Source organism: Mirounga angustirostris, unplaced genomic scaffold (assembly GCF_029215605.1).
Source record: "Mirounga angustirostris isolate CCGP_5_RB_7025 unplaced genomic scaffold, mMirAng1.0.hap1 SCAF_10, whole genome shotgun sequence".
In the NCBI taxonomy this organism is placed as follows: Eukaryota; Metazoa; Chordata; class Mammalia; order Carnivora; family Phocidae; genus Mirounga; species Mirounga angustirostris.
In genome coordinates, this window is record NW_026991718.1 from 108,727,986 (window position 1) to 108,747,420 (window position 19,435).

At 52.7% G+C, this 19,435-nt stretch overlaps 1 protein-coding gene across 4 annotated transcripts; it reads right to left on the reverse strand.

Annotated features, from left to right (window-relative positions):
- Positions 1–262: 262 nt before the first annotated feature.
- CDC25B (cell division cycle 25B) lies at positions 263–19,331 on the reverse strand. Of its 4 annotated transcripts, none has more exons than XM_045885456.3 (17): positions 19,107–19,330; positions 10,071–12,169; positions 9,105–9,205; positions 7,828–7,951; positions 5,953–5,994; positions 5,704–5,740; positions 5,325–5,447; positions 5,096–5,218; positions 4,774–4,908; positions 4,297–4,377; positions 4,028–4,204; positions 3,765–3,860; positions 3,154–3,216; positions 2,898–2,996; positions 2,544–2,677; positions 1,725–1,836; positions 263–1,577 (listed from the first exon to the last, which is right to left on the reverse strand). In XM_045885456.3, exons 2-17 carry the CDS (start codon positions 10,268–10,270, stop codon positions 1,437–1,439), a joined length of 1,788 nt encoding a protein of 595 aa, XP_045741412.2. In that variant the 5' UTR covers positions 10,271–12,169; positions 19,107–19,330; the 3' UTR covers positions 263–1,436. The 4 variants fall into 4 exon arrangements, with proteins under 4 accessions (XP_045741412.2, XP_045741413.2, XP_045741414.2 ...); XM_045885457.3 differs by having other exon boundaries at positions 7,828–7,879; positions 19,107–19,328; XM_045885458.3 differs by lacking the exon at positions 5,325–5,447 and having other exon boundaries at positions 19,107–19,331.
- Positions 19,332–19,435: the final 104 nt, after the last annotated feature.

The following is a 19,435-nucleotide window of genomic DNA, read 5'->3' on the forward strand; positions in this document are numbered from 1 at the left end:
TTAGTTTACCCTGCGGGCAGTGGGGAGCTACTGACAATTCTTGAGCAGTGACAGGGTCACTTTAGCTTTCCTGGTGCAGTTTAGGAAGGGTGAGTTCAGAGGTGCTGGAGTAGCTACATGAAGGATAAGTGAGGCTGCCTTGGGGAAGAAAATGTGAGGCTACCTCCACAGGAGTCTTCTGGCCCCCATCTGCTGACCTGTCCTCACCCTATCCCACCATCAGGGTCGGCCAAGGTTTGTCAAAGGCCCACAGGACACGATGCTGGTTACTCAGCTTGCTCAGTGCTTTATTGAACCAAGGCCTGAACAGGTGAGTCAACAGGGCCTTCAAGCACAGCCCTCCACACGTCCTGAGATTCAGAATCCAGACGTGGCTCTGTCCTTGGCTTCACTGCTTCCATGACATTTCGTCTTGAATATTTCCAAACCTTAATGTGTAAAGATTTTGTCCACACAGACACAGACACACATATATCCTTGCTGCAGATGGTCATGCTCACTGAAATGCTTCCACTCAGCAGTTTGTGTGTGCAGGACATTGGGCATCCGTGGCTCTCCATCCATCCACCATCCATCCGTCCGTCCATCTGTCCATCCACAACAAGAGAGCAGCAAGTTCTGACCAGTCGGACCCCGGAGTTCACAGCAGTGGGGGCTGGGCTGCCAGGCGCTGAGGATGCAGACCTTAGCCCTCGCCCAACAGGCCCCCAAGGAGGTCATCCCTTTCTGATGCACCAGAAGCCAGGGTTGAGTGGCTAATTAATGTTTGGAGTCTCTAACCCCAAGTGGAGAGAGGAGCCTAAATCTCAGCCTGTGCATACCCTGAGATGGGCAACAAATCAGACGAATGAATCAAGCATGTAGGTAACACTGAAACAGGAAAGAGTAAGAGCTTCTGTTTGTGCTAGAGGTGTTCACGTGGAAGGACAGGAAAGAGAGGAAGAGAAAGGGAACATGGCAGACACACCCAAGAGTGCCAACACCCTGGGCAGGGAGAGGTTCTGCTTTGGCCCATCCTGGGGTGTGTGGGGGGTGCTGTGGACTTTCCTCCAGCCGCTTACAGAGTGCCTAGGAAAGAGGGGGGGCTTTTCTGGACATAAGACAAAGGGTTAGGAAAAAAAGGAAGGAAAAAAAGCAAAAAGGTTCCTGCTGGACACAAAATACTTCCTTTGAGCTGGACTTAATCCAGTTTCACCAAGTCAACAGGCTGGGCTCTCCCAGGGGCTGGGCTGGGGTTGGGGGTGGCACGAGAATATGGAGTATGATCGCAGTGAGACATGGGGATCGGGGCTGGGGGCAGATGCACAGGACACCCTCACTGTCCTTCCCCTGGATGGCAGCTGGGGCCTCCAGCAGACCCTCAGCCCTGCAGGCACCCGGGTGGCTGGCACCCAGGCAGTGAGGCCAAGAAGGTAGGCAGGACCGGTGCTGGCCCTTCACTGGTCCTGCAGGCGGCTACAGAGCTCCCGCCGGCTCCGCTCCCCAGCCCAGCTGCGGGTCTTGAGGCGGAAGGTCTTCAGCTCGTCCCTGAAGGCTTCATGGTTCATGGGCCGGTAGTCCTGGGGCTCACAGAAAGTCTAGGGCAGGATGGGCGGGTCAGTCAGTATGGAGGAATGGGAACTTTTAGAGGAAACCTCCCTTCTCCTTGGGCTACCCACTGGCCGAGCCCTTTCCCTGCAGTCCAGCCCCCCCACGAAGGCTTCAGCCACCCCGACCCATGGTACCGGGTGCTGCGGGAAGAACTCCTTGTAGCCGCCCTTGAGGATATACATCTCAGGATAGTAGAGGCTGGGGTAGTCGTTGGCGGCTCTGTCACGCTCCCTGATGAAACGACACCTGGGACCAGCAGGGGTGTGGGGGTCAGAGCTGGGAGGTGTTGCAGGATATGCCTCAGGGGACCTATTCTTTGCACCCCCTCTTTTGTGGGCCTTGGAGAGCTACAGAAGGCTTGAATGCAGCAATGTCAGCCATAAGAATGCTTTTAGATCATCTGGCTACCGGATCCAGAGGAGGTTGGAGAGATGGAAGGAAGGAGGTAAATCAAGGCAGTTGTTTCTATAAGGCAGTTCACAATCTTTGTTAGAGATAACTGACCTGGACAGCAAAGGGGGAAGCATAAAGGACAGAAGTGGACAAAATTTGAGAGATCTGTTCAGGAGGTCTGGAGAAGACTTGGTGAGCATGAGAGGTGGGGAACGGAAAGATCAGTCAAACCCTGGAAGGCTGAGCATCACTGAGGCCTGGGACAGGGCCCTTGGATATTAAGGACACTGCTGGAGACCTGGAACCAGATCTTGAGGGGAAGGGGTGGTGACAATGGATGGAGGGTGGACATAAGGCCTGATGGGAAGGATGGGGAAGACGTGGGAAGAGGGTGCCATGCACAGGAAGGGAGGGTGAGGTCTGCTCCAGATGCCAGGAGACTAGAGGCCCAGATCTAGTGGGGACTGGGGCTGGGCTCAAGCCTCTTGGGCATCAGATGATTCCAGTACCCCAAAGCCTGGGCAGGAAGGTCAGGAGCAGACATTAGCTAGCTGACTCACATGCGGGGACCGCGCTCAGATGAGAATTCACAGTGGAAAATGAGGATGATTCTCTTGTCCAGATTACAGGGTGTGATGGGGCTGTGTAGCAGGAAGGTCTCAGCATCCCGTTCCAGGGGCAGGTTCACAGCAGTCTGCCAGGGGAGCTGGAGGTCAGGCCACGGCCCTGGGGCTGGGTGGCTTATCCCTCCCCATGCCATCCCCACCTTTCAGACGTGTGATTCCACTTCTTACTGGACAGGATTCTTCCCCCATAGAGGGTGCAGCCGCCCTCCACGGATTCACCCCGCCCCCCCACCACAGAAGGACAGAACTGGTGGGTCTTCAGGGCCTGTCCCCATCAGCCCGCCTCACCTTGATGTGCCCGCCTTCATACTCGTAGGGGTACCTGCAGTCCACAATCACAAACCTCTCCACGATGTTGCTGAACTTGCCTGCCAGTAAGGCTGCCATCTGTGGGCCACAGAGGTGGGTCCCAGCAGGTCAGGCTGGCAGGAGGGGGCTGACCCCAACTCTACCACCGGTCTGGCCTTGCAGCCCATCCCCAAGGAAGGTGAACAGGCAAACAGCCATCCCAAGTGTGCCTGGAGAATGGCTCATCCCCAAGTACCGTTTCTGGTGAGATGTACTTGAGATCTTGGTGCTTCCCATCCACAGTCTGCAGAAGGAAGGCCTGAAGGGAAAGGGGGAGAGAGAGATTGAGAAAGGGAGAGGGGAGAGAGAGAGAAAGAGGGAGAAAGGAGAAAAAAGGTGAAATTGGCAAGACTCGGAGCCTGGGAAGGATGGAGTTTCTTTCCCAAGCCCAGAATGCCACACCTGCTTTGACCTTCAAATTCAGCTCTGGTTCCCATAGCAACCAAGAGGCGCCTCTTGGGTCTGACATCCAGGGAACAACCCCTGGATGGGAAGAAGGGAACAGAAGAGTTCACCTGCCGCCACACTCTGCCAAGCCGCCCGGATGAGACCCGAGGAGGCTCCACGCTACAACGTTAGTTTGGAAAGGTTTTCCAAGGTTGAAACACAACTGATGCCCCAGACAGATCTGGGGTAGAGTCAGGAGACCAAGGAGAGCTGGAGAGAGGAGTCTAGGTGAGAATAAAGAATAAGCTGTGAAGGACAAAGCCGGGGGCGGGGCAGGGGGGAGGAGGTACCAAGGCAGCTACTGAGCTCAGGGGGCCACACAGTAAAGGGTCGAGCCTCCCAAGGGTCCACTGCTGGTACCTTGGAGTAATCCCCAATCAGTTCCCGGTGGTCACTGTCCAGGATAGTCTCAATCTCCTCGTGACACAAGGACTTGGAGCGGAGGACACGGGCTTTCTGCAGGGTAGATCGTGGCCAGGATCAGGGGCCAGGCTGCCCCTCAGTGTCCCGTGGGGCTGGCACCTCTCCCTGCACCTTGCCCTCTGCCACAAACCCGGCCAACAAGGGCAGGCAGGGTCGACTTGGACAGTGGCTGACCGGCCCCACCCCAGGGGGGCACCCACAGGTTCTTCGGCCTCCCGGTGCTCCTCTGGAGGGGTCACACTCCTCCTCCGTTTGTTCTGTATGGGCAGGTCCCTGTCGTGGGGCCGCTCCAGCCTCTTGAGGATGGGTCGGATCACGCTGCAGGGCATGGACGGAGAGCGGAAGAGCCTCTGGCACTTGCTGTACATGATGAGGTCCTGGCAGGGGTGGCAGGTTGGGGGTCAGAGTACCCCACCCCTGCCCCCTACCAGCCCCCCCAAGCTCTGGGGCGGCCCCCTCAGAGACCCACCTGCTCTTCCTCCTTTTCTGAGGTCTTGACCAGTGGGGCGCTAATGAGGCTCTCCATGCCTGGGGGTACCGCGTTGTCGTCCTGAAGCCAAATCAGCAAGGGTACGGTCACACCCGCGGGCAAAGTCCAGCCCCTCAGGCCCCAGGTCCTCCAGCATGGCCCTCCTTGGCCCTGCCTGCAAACCCACACAGGGCAGTCCCCCAGAACCAGGAAACTGCAGGGCCCCACTTGCTGAGACCTGTGGCCCCGCGGGAGGGTTGGACTCGCCTCTACCCTGCAGCACCCTCCCTCACTGCAGCACCAGCCCCCTGCTAGTCTCTGGTAGGCCAGAGGCCATGCCGTGACTCCATTAGCTCTGATTCCTCTTCTGACATCGGAATGAAGTCACAGTCTCGGGGTGGGAGGTCAGGGCTTTCCTCTTTGGGGGAGATCCCAGGGAAAGTGAGGTCGATGGCCTGGTGGGGCAAGACTGGTTACCTTTAAGTCACTCTCCAGGATGTCCACAAATCCATCATCTTCTTCAGAGGCCCCCTGGGTGGCAGTCAGAGAGAAGCGGCATCGGGCTGGGGGACTCAGCTCCTCTACTCCCATCTTGCGCTCAGGGGTGAGACACTGTGCAGGGGACAGACACAGGCCACTCAGGGGTGGGGACCCGAGGCAGCCCTCACCCCCATCCTTCTGAGAAAAGGTTCCTACTGCCTCAGGGTTCAGGATCCCCCTCCCCCTCCCCCCCCAGGGCTGTCTTCAGGGGCACCCACCCTACACCCACCCTACATTGGGTTCCACTCTCCCAATGTACCATCAGGTCGGGAGCTGAGTTTGGTCTCTGGGCAAAGGCTTCTCTGCGGTTGGCCCACTCTGCCAAAGCATGGGCATGGCTGGGATGCGGGGGTTTCCATGGCATCTTGAAGACAAATCCATCCTGTGGGCAACATGGGTGGGTGTCATCAAATGCCAGAGAACCATCCCAGCGCACCCCCTTCCTTCTCTCCCTGAAGTGCTCCCACTCCAGCCTTCTGGAAGCGCACATTCTCTTTGTCCTCCCCAGAGCTGTGGGCAGCTCGGCCACACGCCTCACTCTTCCTCCAGCTGCCAGGTGCTTGGGAGTTGGTGATGTTCCGTAGCACAGGGCTGTGGCCCAGAAGCCTCACCTAGAGAGCCAGGCAGGGCAGCAGGAACTGAAGGCTCCATTCCTCTGGCACCAGCCCTGGCCCTACCTTCTCCCGTCCCTCCTCTGACTCCCCCAGCTTGCCCATCCACCTTCAAAACCCCATCTCCCACAGCCAGACCAGGGACACCAGACCGTTTCAAGTCTGCCCTCTGGGAGGTGACCCCGGATCCCTCCTGCCCCTCCTCAAGCCTGGCCAGGGCCTGAGCCTCCAGTGTCAGGCCTCAGAGGGCACTCACCGGCAAGGACTGGAAACGTCGAATGGTAAACTGCTCGCTGCAGGAGAAAACAGGGAGAGGTCAGGGCTGGAGAGTAGGGGGCTGTGCAGGACAGCACGCAGGATGCCCCTTCACACAGAGCCCTGCGCATCCCTGCGGGAGGCAGTGGGAGAGCACCCTCCCCATGCCTCCTCCATCCAACGGGGGCATGGGGAGAGCCTGGGATAGGTGGACCACCGGAGCCCGCAGGAGGAAGGCTGGAGCACTTACTTTCGGATGACCCGGCTGGCCGCTTGGATGGTCTGCTCAAACCTGGGAAAGAGAAAAGTCCCATGCAGCCCACCTCCCCCTACAGCCCAGTGCCCACCCCCAGCATCAGGCCCCAAGTCCACAAGGCCTGGGGGCCAGGGCTCAGGCCAGCAGAAAGGGGAGGGAAGAATGCTGACTCTCAGGGGCCCAGGTATCGGGGAGGGGGGAGAGAAGCAGCAGCCTGGGATTTTGCAGGCTGCCCTGAATGGAAGAGGGCCCAGAGAATGGAGCAACGGAGACAGCTGGGGCAGGTCACAGGGTGGCCAAGGCGCTACCAAGGCAACGGTCTTGCCAGCTTACCCACAGGCCTTCCACCTGTATGCAAATCACCTCAGCGGGGCCATATGGCCGCCAGGAAAGGCATCCATCCGTCCCATGATGACAGACCGTGGCCGACAATGTGGGTATCTCCAGGGCCTGGATGCCAGCAAGACTGGGCTTCCCTCCCCTTGTGTGGGGCTGTCCTGGCTCCCCCCAGGACAGGGGCCTGGTTTAGAGTGCCCCAGATCAGCCACAGTGTGCCATGCCAGACCCCCTAGTGACAAATGTTCAGGGTCACATCCTCTCCTCCCTCCTATGGAATTTTCTAGGACCCAGCCTCTGTCCCACCCCCTTCTCCTGCCTTAGAAGAGGCCAGCAGGCAAAGAATTCCAACAGATGTTCCTTTTGAGGCCAGGGCACAAGCTTCTGTAGATAGGCCCCACCCCCTAGCTATGTTACCAGAGACCACCTGCCACGCAGGGCTTTTGTGTGTCTATGTGAGCCCAGGCGCGAGCGTGCACACGCATACACACACACACACACACACTTCTGAGAAACTGTAACCGTCAAAGCAGGTGCAGAGGTGGGGGGTGGGCACTGAGGGCTAGTGTCAGGGGGACGACTCCCAACGGTGGGGAGGGGCTGTGCCCAGACAACCTGGCATCGGGAATGATGACTTTTATTGGCCTGGTTTCCCATCTGCACCTGCGCCTCAGGAGTAAAGCAGGGACAGTTCTGGGTTGTCACCAAAAACCAACCTGCAATTCCCCCACCCCCACCCAGTTCTCTCCCTGTTTCCTGTTTGTGAACAAACCCTGAAGCCCAGCCCAGTCTGATCAAAGGCAGTGGGAAGAAAGACAGCCACTGCCCTAACCCCAAAGCCATAGTCCCTCAGCCCAGTTTGGGGATGCCCAGCTGTCCCCACTAATGCCTAGCAGCTGCTCTCCCTGATGGGGCTCTAACCGCTGGATAGGGACCGCTGTGCTCTAGAAGATACTACTCATGCCCCACCACCAAGGGAGAAGGATCTGTCCTGAGCACAATGCCCTCTCCACTCTCTCTCAGAAAGGGCCTGGTCTAGGGGTTGGCCAGAAAGCGTCACTGAAGCCAGAGGTTGCTGATAGGATGGTCAAGGGCTGAACCAACCTGCCACAACTGTTTTGTTTGGCCTAAACAAAACAGTTGTGGCAGGTTAAATTAAATGAATTAAATGTTTTGAATTAGTTGGACCATATTTTAAAATTGTAAGGTCTCATAGGGAAAAAAAAAAGTGTATAGGCAAAAGTAAAAAGGGACACACACCAGACCTGTATTCCCACAGGCCAAGGGCTGGCTGAAGTACCCACTATCCCCACCACCTGGCCCTGAGCCCACACTCAGCTGCTCCTGTAGGAGCAGACCCTTCTCTGAGACAGGAAGCAGAATCTCAGGACCAGGGAGGTCAGTGGGTCCCCCCCACATGTGGATTGGAGGGGTCTGTCCACTCTCCCAGACCCAGTGGGTTTATGCTGGAACTAGGATTCCCAAAGGCAGGCACCAACTCCTTGGTAGTGGGGATCCCTTTTCTCTACTCACGTCCGCTCTGCCATTTGGGGGTCCATGGGGCTGGGAGAATCCATACACAGACCTGGGGGGACAGAGCACCTTGGTTTGAAAGTAGTGGCATCTTCTGTACACATTCCCCCACCATGTCGCAACTCTATTCAGAGAAAGGAAAAACCTGTTTCTACTTTAGATCTTGATACATTAAAAAAATGAAACAAAAACCTGCCCCTGAACCCCAAGGGCTAACACACTGGCCCAGAAATTGGGCAGGGCCCCACTCCCTGTTTACTATGGAAACTCCTCTGTATAGGTTTTATTTTTTTAAATATTTTATTTATTTGAGAGGGAGAGAAAGAGCACAGAGGGAGAGGGTGAAGGAGAAGCAGACTCTCTGCTGAGCAGAGAGCCCGACGTGGGGCTCAATCCCAGGACCCCGGGATCATGACCTGAGCCAAAGGCAGACGCTTAACCCATTGAGCCACCCAGGTGCCCCTCCTCTGTATAGGTTTTTTTTTAAGATTTTATTTATTTGACAGAGAGAGACACAGCGAGAGAGGGAACACAAGCAGGCGGAGTGGGAGAGGGAGAGGCAGGCTTCCCGCAGAGCGGGACCCTGGGATCATGACCTGAGCTGAAGGCAAACGCTTAACGACTGAGCCACCCAGGCGCCCCCCTCTGTATAGGTTTTATTTATTATTTTTATTTATTTTTTTTAAGATTTTATTTATTTATTTGAGAGAGAGAGAATGAGAGACAGAGAGCATGAGAGGGAGGAGGGTCAGAGGGAGAAGCAGACTCTCTGCCGAGCAGGGAGCCTGATGCGGGACTCGATCCTGGGACTCCAGAATCATGACCTGAGCTGAAGGCAGTCGCTTAACCAACTGAGCCACGCAGGCGCCCTGTATAGGTTTTAAACCAAAACTTTGCTAAGCATTTTTCTTAAGCTGGTTTAAGTAATTTGTTCTAGAAGAGATAACAGCTTTTTAAAGGAAAAGGTTACAGCTGAAGGCAAGTGAATGTTATAAAATGACCAACTTTCAGCCCTAATGCCTCCCAGCTGGGGCTGTGGTTCAGGGACTTTGGTGCCTGGTTTTAAATAGGTAAGATCTCATCTCCCCATGAGGGCCCCGCCCTATCGCCCCGCTCAGCCAGTCTGGGCTGGGTGTGGGGAGCCCCACCAGAGGTGGGCAGGTGGAGGGTCCTGGGCCCACCAGGTTGTGGGAAAAATGTTAGTCTGATCAGCAGGGAAGTGGAGAGACTCAGGCAGCGCCCCCCACCCCAAGTCCCCTGGTACCCCTGAGCCTCACCTGCATCAGAGGATTCAGACGACAGGGAGGATTCAGATGCCCGCCGCCGGGACAGGGATAGGCATGTGAGCGGGCTGCCTACCTGACGCTTTGGAGTCTCACTGGAAAGGCAACAGGGACGCAGGGAAGGAGAAAGGTAAATGTGGGGCTCAAGGGCTAGCTGGCCCATGTTCCCACCAGCCACCCACCTCTGAAGTGCCCATCCCTGTCCCAGGGAGGTGATGGCCCTGAGAGCCTGCCCTCTTCATGGGTCTTCTGCAGGGATTCTAAGTAGCTTTTCTTTGTTGATTAAGAAAGGTCCTCCTGGGTTCAGGGGGAGGTGAGCCCAGGGCAAGAGCAAGGAGGTGGGTTGAGGGCCATTCTGGGGGATGGCAGGGCAGCAGAGTAGCCCTGGAGGGCCTTCCCCGGAACTCTTCAGACCCCTACCCATCCACAAGCCTTTCTGGAGCAAGGGCAAGACTTAGGTCTCCATTGCTGCTGAGGGCGACCCAGCCTGGACACTGCAGGTTGCTCAGGAAGCAGGACCAGGGTTTAACCCCTTAACCTCAGGAAAGAACTGGGGGTGGAGGGAGCAGGGGCCCGGACAGAAGAGAACCAGGCTTCTCGGCCACCCTCAAGTTCCCACTCCAGGCTCAGAATCCCTTGCCTGGGGCAAAATAGTGGTGATTAGGGCAGGGATTAGGGAGACAGCATGGTGGAGGCACACGGGGGGGGGGGGGGGGGCGGCGGGTAGGACCGGTGTCTCCAGAGGTTTGTGCTGCCAAGAGCAAGTCACCTGGAGGGTGTGCGCTGCACAGACCCGGTCTCACCGCCCTAGTCCCGGGTCCCTGAAGCAGGCACTACCCAGGACACCTCCCCACTCCGCTTCTCAGATTCGGCTCCCACGCCGGGTTCCACGGGAGGCCCGGGACCAACACCCTAGTACGAGCCTCTCACCCCACACCCAGCGTCGGCGGGGCGCCCTACCTGCCGAGCCCGGCGAGGTCGTGCATGGTCTGGGTCAGGGTGGTGACCGGCGAGGAAGCGGCCGCGCGCTCCGGGGACCCCACGAGGCCGTGAGCTCCCAGCTGGAGGCCCAGGAGGTGGCTGGGACGCGGGGCGCCACCGCGCACGCCGGCGGGACTGAGAGCCGGGCCCGGCGCGGGCTCCGACTGGGGCAGCTCCATCGCGGCGGGGCCCGCCGAAGGCTGGCGGGAGGGCCGGGCGCAGGGCGACGCCGGGCACAGCTGGCCGGGACGAGGTGGGGAGCGGGCCCGGGGCGGGGGGGGGGGAGGGAGGAAGAGCCACGGGGTCGGAACGAGGGAGGAGAGGGAAGCGGGGAGGGTGGGGCGGGGTGGAGGGACGCAGGGACCAGCCACCAGTCCGGGAAGCCTCTAAGCCGCAGCTGCCACCTCCACCTCCTTATATATTCGAAAAATAACAGCGGCCGCGCCGCCGGACGCCACCAATGGGGGCGCGGGTTGGAGGAGGGCGGGACCGAGGGCGGGGCCCGCGGGGTGAAAGGCGCGGATGCTGACCAGCCCGGCCCAGCCCAGTTCCAGGCTCTGGTCGGGGCTCAGGAATTGGGGTTTCTCCTAAGCCTCCACGCACCGCCCCCCGCCACCCCAGCCAGGACTCGAGGATCTTGGCTGCCCAAATTCTGCTTCTCGGGATGTGGTTTGGAGGTACCCCCGGCGGAGAGGGTTCCTGAGGAAGCCACACCCGCTAGGGTGGCCTCCGAGGGAACCCCCCGAGATTTAACATCACCTACACTCACCAGTAGGCACCGGGAGAGGCTCCACTCCGGGAGTTTGCCAAACACGGCTACACGGTGCGGTCCGTGTTCGTCACTCTATCGACCCGGACGTTGAGTCGTGGAAAACTTCATTAACTCGTTCAAGGTCACACGGGGCAAGTGGTAGAGCAGAAATTCACCCCAGGCGCTCCTGCAGCCTCTCTGTCCTCTTGACTGGCAGCGCGGAGCGTCGGTAAAGCCTAATTGCCAAGCGGAGCCTACCCCCTCACCCCGCACAGGAGGTAGACCGGAGGTGCGGGCCTCCGTGTAACTCATGGGGCCCCAGGTTACCTGTGACCCCAAGAGGTCCAATTTTCTCCAGCAGCCTCAGAGGAGGCTCTAATGGTTGACCTAACCATAGGTTTTGGCGATTGCGGCCGAAGAAGGTATCTTCGACCTCAGAACCAAGTTATGGAAATACCTCATGCCCACTGACGGTTTGGCTAAAGTGATGTTAATGGCATTACATTGTTTAATTGGTGTTTCTTTGATGACCAAGGAAACTGAATCTGTCACTAGTTTAAACTGAGCATCTTCTAACTGATCACTTTCCAGCAATCTTGTTTTCCTGGAATGAGCCCTGGAAGCCTGCACCCAAAAGTGAATGGGCAGTAAGTGCTTTTGCATCCTGTCTCCCCACTGAAGAGGGGGGCCTCTGGCTGGGTGGTGCACAGCTCAGGCAAGCAAGAGCTCAGGCTCTTCTTCACTTCCCTGCGGTCACATCCCTCCAGCCAAGGTGCAGTGGGTGGGAGTGGCAGAAGGGAGGGCCTGGCAGTAGGTGGTTGGGTGGGCTAGGGGACTTGCGGAAGAACGGGATGCAAAGACCCCAGTTCTTCTTCTTTTTTCTTTTTTTTTTTTTTTAAAGATTTTTATTCATTTGACAGAGAAAGACACAGCGAGAGAGGGAACACAAGCAGGGGGAGTGGGAGAGGGAAAGCAGGCCTCCCGCGGAGCAGGGAGCCCTATGTGGGGCTCAAGCCCAAGACCCCAGGATCACGACCTGAGCCGAAGGCAGATGCTCAACGACTGAGCCACCCAGGCACCCCCAAAGACCCCAGTTCTATCTGAGAGGGGTAGGGAGGTGCAGATCATGACTTTTCCTTCTCCCAACGTTTTGTTCAGCTTCTGTCAGGTGCTATGCTTCGTGCTGGAGAGGGCTCAGATTTCAGGTTCATCCACCCTGGATCAAGAATCCAGCTCCCAACATCCAGCCACTACTCACAGCCCAGGATGTGACTGTCCTGGGGAGGAGGGTGGGTAAGGGTGTGGGTGAGGGAGGAGACAGTCCCGCCTGAAAGACCAGAAATAAAACTGAGGGGTTGCATTTTCAAAATCAACCCAGCAAGGATTACCACCATCCAACACACACACACACACACACACATTTCTACAGGGTGTACGGAGGGTGTGTGTGTATGTGTGTGGCCAAAAAAAGGTGGGGGAGTATTATACTCTTGAATCCTTTCAAATTCCACACTCAGAGGTCACCTCTGGGCAAGTGATGAGAGGCCAGGTGTCATTCCAGAGCATCCCACACATTAGCTCTGTGTATCTTCCTGGATCTCCTTTGCCAATTAGATCCACATTATGTGCTCAATTAAAAAAAAAAGGTATTCAACAAAAAGAAGCTAAGGGCGCCTGGGTGGCTCAGTTGGTTAAGCGACTGCCTTCGGCTCAGGTCATGATCCTGGAGTCCCTGGATCGAGTCCCGCATCGGGCTCCCTGCTCGGCAGGGAGCCTGCTTCTCCCTCTGACCCTACCCCCTCTCATGTGCTCTCTCCCTCTCTCTCATTCTCTCTGGCTCAAATAAATAAATAAAATCTTTAAAAAAAAGATTAAAAAAAAAAAGAAGAAGCTAAAATAAATATTTGCAATAATATCGTTAAGAGGAATGACTCCTCCCATCCAGCCAGGTCCTGGTTACAATGACAATTCAGAGCTGCAGAAAGCTCCACTCCCCATGAAAGGAATACCCTGGCTCTGGACTATCCCTCTGGGCTTGCTTGAGGGGGTCCAGTGTGACCCCAGTGCCTTGGCAGAAAAGAAGGGAAAATTATCACACGTTTCCAAAATCCTTCTCCAAGCCTGTTCCCACACAGCATCTTCTGTGTGGGACTCACTTTTCCAGTGCCTTTTCTGTCATGGCTTGAGACATGTTAAATGGTTTTTAAAAATTGGGACATGGCCGGGGTCCTGGGATCGAGTCCCGCATCGGGCTCCCTGCTCCACGGGGAGCCTGCTTCTCCCTCTCCCTCTGCCTGCCTCTCTGTCTACTTGTGCTCTCTATCTCTCTGTCAAATAAATAAATAAAAAATCTTAAAAAATTAAAAAAAAAATTGGGACATGGTACCAAAAATTCAAACAAAGGAGAAAATTCAAATGGTGCAAAACAGCAGTGAGAAAGTCAGTCTCCCACCCTACACACACCTTCAGGACCCCTGCCTAGAGACAGCCACCAATATGAGTTTGTTGCATATTCTGGAGACAGTCTGTGACAGTCCTAGGCAATCGAAACATAATGGGGAGGCACAGATATGAGCCATATACATAATTTATTTTTTTTAAAGATTTTATTTATTTGACAGAGAGAGAGATAGCAAGAGCAGGAACACAAGTAAGGAGAGTGGGAGAGGGAGAAGCAGGCTCCCCGCCAAGCAGGGAGCCCGATGCGGGGCTTGATCCCAGGACCCCAGGATCATGACCTGAGCCGAAGGCAGACGCTTAACGACTGAGCCACCCAGGCGTCCCGGAGCCACATACATAATTTAAAACTTCCTAGTAGCCACATTAAAAATATGAAAAGAAACAGCTGAAATTTTAATATTTTATTTAACCTCATATATTCAAAATATTATCATTTCAACATATTCTCAATATAAGAATTATTAGATATTTTAGATACTTTTTGGTACCATTTGTGCACTTGACACTCACAGCACATCTCAGCTTGGATGTGACACATTTCAAGTGCTCAGTAGCCACATGGGATTAACTGGGCTACCACAGTACACAATGCAGGTCTATATATGTACAAGCATATGTATGTCCATATTTTTACAAATATAACAAACTGTGTGAAACATTGTTTTACCCCTTGCTTTCTTCATTTTACTTGAAGATGGATCCATAGTAGTACCATAATGTCATATATTTATTCATTTCCCTAATGCTGAACATTTAGGTTATTAGCTTGCACACTGATGCAGCAAGTATACACAGTATTAATTCCGAAAAGGGAACTATTAGCAGATGCCTGGGTGGCTCAGTCGGTTAAACACTGACTCTTGATCTCAGCTCAGGTCTTGATCTCAGGATTATGAGGCCCAGGATGGAGCCTACTTAAAAAGAAAAAAAATAATAAAATAAAAGGGAACTATTGGAAGGTATGGCTCTATTTATTGAAATCTTTTTTTTCCCCTTCCTGAATTTCATCTCCTCAAGCTGATTAGCTGTTGAAGTACAGGGACCAAGTCATTTGCCTCTCCTCCCATCTCCCAGCACCTCATATAGGCCCAAGTCCAAGGTTGGCCCCTGACCCAATATCCCACTTCTAGGGATTTCTCTCTCTCTCTCTTTTTCTTTTTTAACATTTTATTTATTTGATAGAGAGAGAGTGAGAGAGAGAACACAAGTGGGAGGAAGGGGGGAGGGAGAAGCAGACTCCCCGCTGAGCCAGGACCCTGGGATCATGACCTGAGCCAAAAGCAGATATGTAACTGACTGAGCAACCCAGGTGCCCCTAGGGATTTCTCTTAAAAAGATGATGAAAGGGACGCCTGGGTGGCTCAGATGGTTAAGCATCTGCCTTCGGCTCAGGTCATGATCCCAGGGTCCTGGGATAGAGTCCTGCATCGGGCTCCCTGCTAGGCGGGGAGCCGGCTTCTCCCTCTGCCGCTGCCTCTCTCTATCTCTCTCTCTGACTCTCATGAATAAATAAAAAAAAATAATAATAAAATTAAAAAATTAAAATAAAAAAAAAGATGATGAAAGTACACACAGATATATGTTCACTGAGTCACTGTTAATAGCAACGAAACACAGAAAGCAAGCTGGGTGTTCTTATAGGCGAGCAGCTAATGAGGTGACTCCTCTATAGTTTGTAATACCTGCAACTTTTAAAGAGAACAGGCATGGGGGCAGGTAGGGATGCTTGGTACCCAGCAGGAGCCTAATCAGTAATTGTTGGTATCTGAAAGATTACATATTGGGCTTTCAGAAAACGGTCTTTTGAAGAAAGGGTTCCTAGAGTAAAAGAAGTTTGAAATTCACTGATGGAAATAATTATTGACATGAAAAGATGTTCACATTATGCGCTACAAAGTATCATGCCAAGTGTGGTCCCATTAAAAACAATATGAACAGAAAAATATCCCACAAGGATATTCTCTGAGTAGTGGGATCAAATGTTTCTATCCTCAAAATTTGGGGTATTTTTTTTTAAAGATTTATTTATTTATTTGAGAGAGCAAGAATGAGAGAGAGAGAGTACATGAGAGGGGGGAGGGTTAGAGGGAGAAGCAGGCTCCTCGCTGAGCAGGGAGCCCGATGTGGGACTCGATCCAGGGACTCCAGGATCATGACCTGAGCCGAAGGCAGTCACTTAACCAACTGAGCCACCCAGGCGCCCCAAAATTTGGGGTATTTTGGGGGCACTGGGGTGGCTCAGATGGTTGGGAGTCTGCCTTCAACTCAGGTCATGATCTCCAGGTCCTGGGATCAAGCCCCACATCAAGCTCCTGGCTCAGGGGGGAGTCTGCTTTCCCTTTCCCTCTGCCTCTCCTCCTGCTTGTGTGCTCTCTCTCTCAAATGAATAAATAAGGGGTGCCTGGGTGGCTCAGTCGTTGGGTGTCTGCCTTCGGCTCAGGTCATGATCCCAGGGTCCTGGGATTGAGCCCCGCATCGGGCTCCCTCCTCCGCGGGAGGCCTGTTTTCCCTCTCCCACTCCCCCTGCTTGTGTTCCCTCTCTCGCTGTGTCTCTCTATATCAAAGAAATAAATAAAATTTTTAAAAAAGAATAAAATATTTTTAAAAATTGTCGGTATTTTAAAATATTTTCCAAAGAACAGGTATAATTTTTAAGTTAATTAAAAGACCATGACCTCGGGGCGCCTGGGTGGCTCAGATGGTTAAGCGTCTGCCTTCGGCTCAGGTCATGATCTCAGGGTCCTGGGATCGAGTCCCGCATCGGGCTCCCTGCTCCTTGGGAGACTGCTTCTCCCTCTGCCTCTCTCTCTCTCTCTCATGAATAAATGAATAAAATCTTAAAAAAAAAAAAAAAAAAGACCATGACCTCAATGTGGCAGTTCCTCAAACAATTAACTTTTTAAAAAATTTTATTTATTTATTCATGACAGACAGACAGAGAGAGAGAGAGAGAGAGGCAGAGAGAGAAGCAGGCTCCCCGCAGAGCAGGGAGCCCGATGCAGGACTCGATCCCGGGACCCTGGGATCATGACCCGAGCCGAAGGCAGATGCTTAACCATCTGAGCCACCCAGGCGCCCTATCCTCAAACAATTAAACAAAGAGTTACCATATGACCCAGCAATTCCACTCCTAGGTATATAACCAAGTAAAATGAAAACGGATGTCCACACAAAAACTTGCAAACAAGTGTTTATAGCAGCATCATTCCTAATTGCCAAAACACAGAAAAAATCCAAATGTCCATCAAATGACAAATGGATAAAAATGTCATATATCTATACAATAGAATATTATTCAGCTGTAAGAAAAGAATAAAGCATAGAGGCTTCATCATGCATGAATGTAGAAAACATGATGCTAAGTGAAAGAAGCCAGTCATAAAAGACACAAATTATATGATTTCATTCATATGAAGTATTCAGAACAGGGAAATCTATAGCCAGAAAGTAGATCAGTGGTTGCTTAGGGCTGAGGAAGGGGCAGGGAGTGAATAGGGACATAGCAGCTAAAGGGTATGGGATTTTTTCTAAGGTGATAAAAATGTTCTAAAATTGACTGTGGTGATAGCTGCATGTGTCTATGAAATATATGCTAAATGGGTAAGTTGTATGATATGTGAAATATGTCTCAATAAAGCTGTTAAAAATGAAAGCATGAATAGAATTATGGAGGACTGGGGGAGAGATGAGGTATTTCTCTTGGGACTCTTGGCTCTAAGAACTCTGGAGATGTCCTCAAGTGGCTGGACAACCTCTTTCCTGCTAACTGTATCCACCTCCATCAATAGGCCCACATTGTCTTCAACTTCCAGGCCCATCCTTGGTGCCACACAAAGGATACTGGTATGGCCATTTCCAGGACAAAAAAGAAGCCATACACGTGCTGATTACGCAGCCATTTCTAGACATCTGGTCTACCTGCTACCTGTAGCAGGGCATAGGGCCCATTCCACTCCCTCTAAACTGAGCAATTCCCTTGCCAATCCATCTGGAACCCTGGGACCCCCAACTTCCCTCTATAAGCCCTATCCTTCCAATTCCCCACCTTAGGCAAGTCCAAAGTCCACCTTCTCTTCTCTTGGCCCAGGCTGTCCAAAGTTGACCATTAGGCCTAATATCCATTTCACTTACCTAATCATTATTTTTTGTGTCCTTCAGTAAGTTTTCCATTCTCTTTTTCATTTTAAAGGGGCTGTTGTACTTGCTTATTGAAAAAAACTTGGAAAATTCAGTGAAGTAGAAAAAATAAACCCACCCACATTACAATCACCCAAACACACATTGATTATAAGCCAGGATGGGTGAAGAGGCAGGTGGGACATATATGCACATGGATGAAATCACCAAAATGTCGACATGGTTTCCTGAAAATGTGTAGTAGGGAGTCTCAGACAGGTAGCCCTATACTCGCCTTTGCATAGGGACCATATACCCATTATGGACCAAGAACTGATCTGGCTCCTGAGGGAAAAGTCTCCCACATTTTCTCCTAGACCTTGTGACTAGAAGAATATTTTTTTATGTCTCAGGAGTGGGAAAGTAAGACACAAAACCCAGAAGCACTAAAGGAAAAAAACTGACAGACCTGCCTACTTAAAGGTTACAAACTGGGGCACCTGGGTGGCTCAGCGTCTGCCTTTGGCTCAGATCATGATCCTGGGGTCCTGGGATCAAGCACAGTGTGTCGGTCCCCGTGTGTCGGTTTTCCTGCTCAGCAGGGAGTCTGTTTCTCCCTCTCCCTCAGCCCCTCCCTGCGCTCATGCTCTCTCTCTCTCTCTCAAATAAATAAATAAAATCTTAAAAAAAAATAAAGGTTACAAACTTCTCATATCTAAGATTCCCTAGGCTAAATTAAAGGACAACTGGCAGACTGGAAAAGCATATTTGCAATATACTTAACAAAGATTTTGTGTTCAGAGCCTATGAAGAGCTCCTATAAGTCCACAGAAAGACAAATACAAGCGAAAAATGGGCAAAGAGTATGACTAGAAAAATCACAGGATTCAAATGGCCAATACACATATGAAAAGAAAAATACACACTAACACAGCAGCGAGTTACACTTTCTTCCCTTGGCCTCCAGAAACACCATTCAGCTGTTTTTCATGAATTTCTTGTTAGTCCTTTCTGGAACCCTTAACTTTGGAGAGTCCAGGACCACTGTCCTTGGTCCTCTTTTCTTCTTTGTACACACCCACTCACTTGAAGCCTTATCCAGCCCCAGGTCCTCAGCCCATCCCTCTGGGTCACAGCCTTCCTCTTTGACTAGGCCTCACTCGAGGGATTTTTTTAAAACACCACAATGCATTTATTGTGTTAGGAATATGTCATTGTTATGTGTATGGTGGAGGAGGAGGTTTCAGGGATTCGTGTGTATGTATACTAATATATTTATATACATGACATTATTTCTGTAGATGAAAACACAAACATTGATGCCCGTATGCATGGAAAAGCCCAGAAAGTGGCACACGGAGATATCAGTGTTTATCTATGGATTGTGGGATTACTATCAAATAGATGTAAAAGTGTAATGTTGCTTATAAAAATAATCTAAGTGTGTAACAATAGGCGACACAGATTAGTGTTCATCCATACTTGGAACAATATACAACCATTAAAAAGCATGTTGGCAATATTTTACCGATGTGGCAAAATTCTCATCGCTCGATGCCAGGTAAAACAGCAGGAGATGCCAGATACACAGTCTATACATCTGATGCCAGTTTTATGCAATAAATTTTTACACAGAAAACTGCTTGAGCCTAGAGAAAAGACTGGAAGGAAACGGATCAAAATGTTACCTGCGCATCTCTCCAGGTGCTGGGGTGAAAGGTGATTTTTAGTTTCCTGTATTTTTCAGTGTCCTCAAAGAGCGTGGACTGTTTTTGCTGTAACAAAACAAACCCCACAAAGCACAGTTGTTAGTCTTTATACGCAGCAAATCGCTGCCCACCGGGCGCGGAGGCCGGGCACCGCGCCCCTGCCCGCCGGTCCCCGGACGCCCGAGCGCCGCCGGGTCCAGCGGGCCGCAGCGCCCCCCCGCGGTCGGTCCCAGGCAGCGGGGAGGGGGGGTGGGTGGGCGCGGAGGGCGGGAGGCGGCGCCGGGCGTCCCCGCGCTTCCCGCGAGATC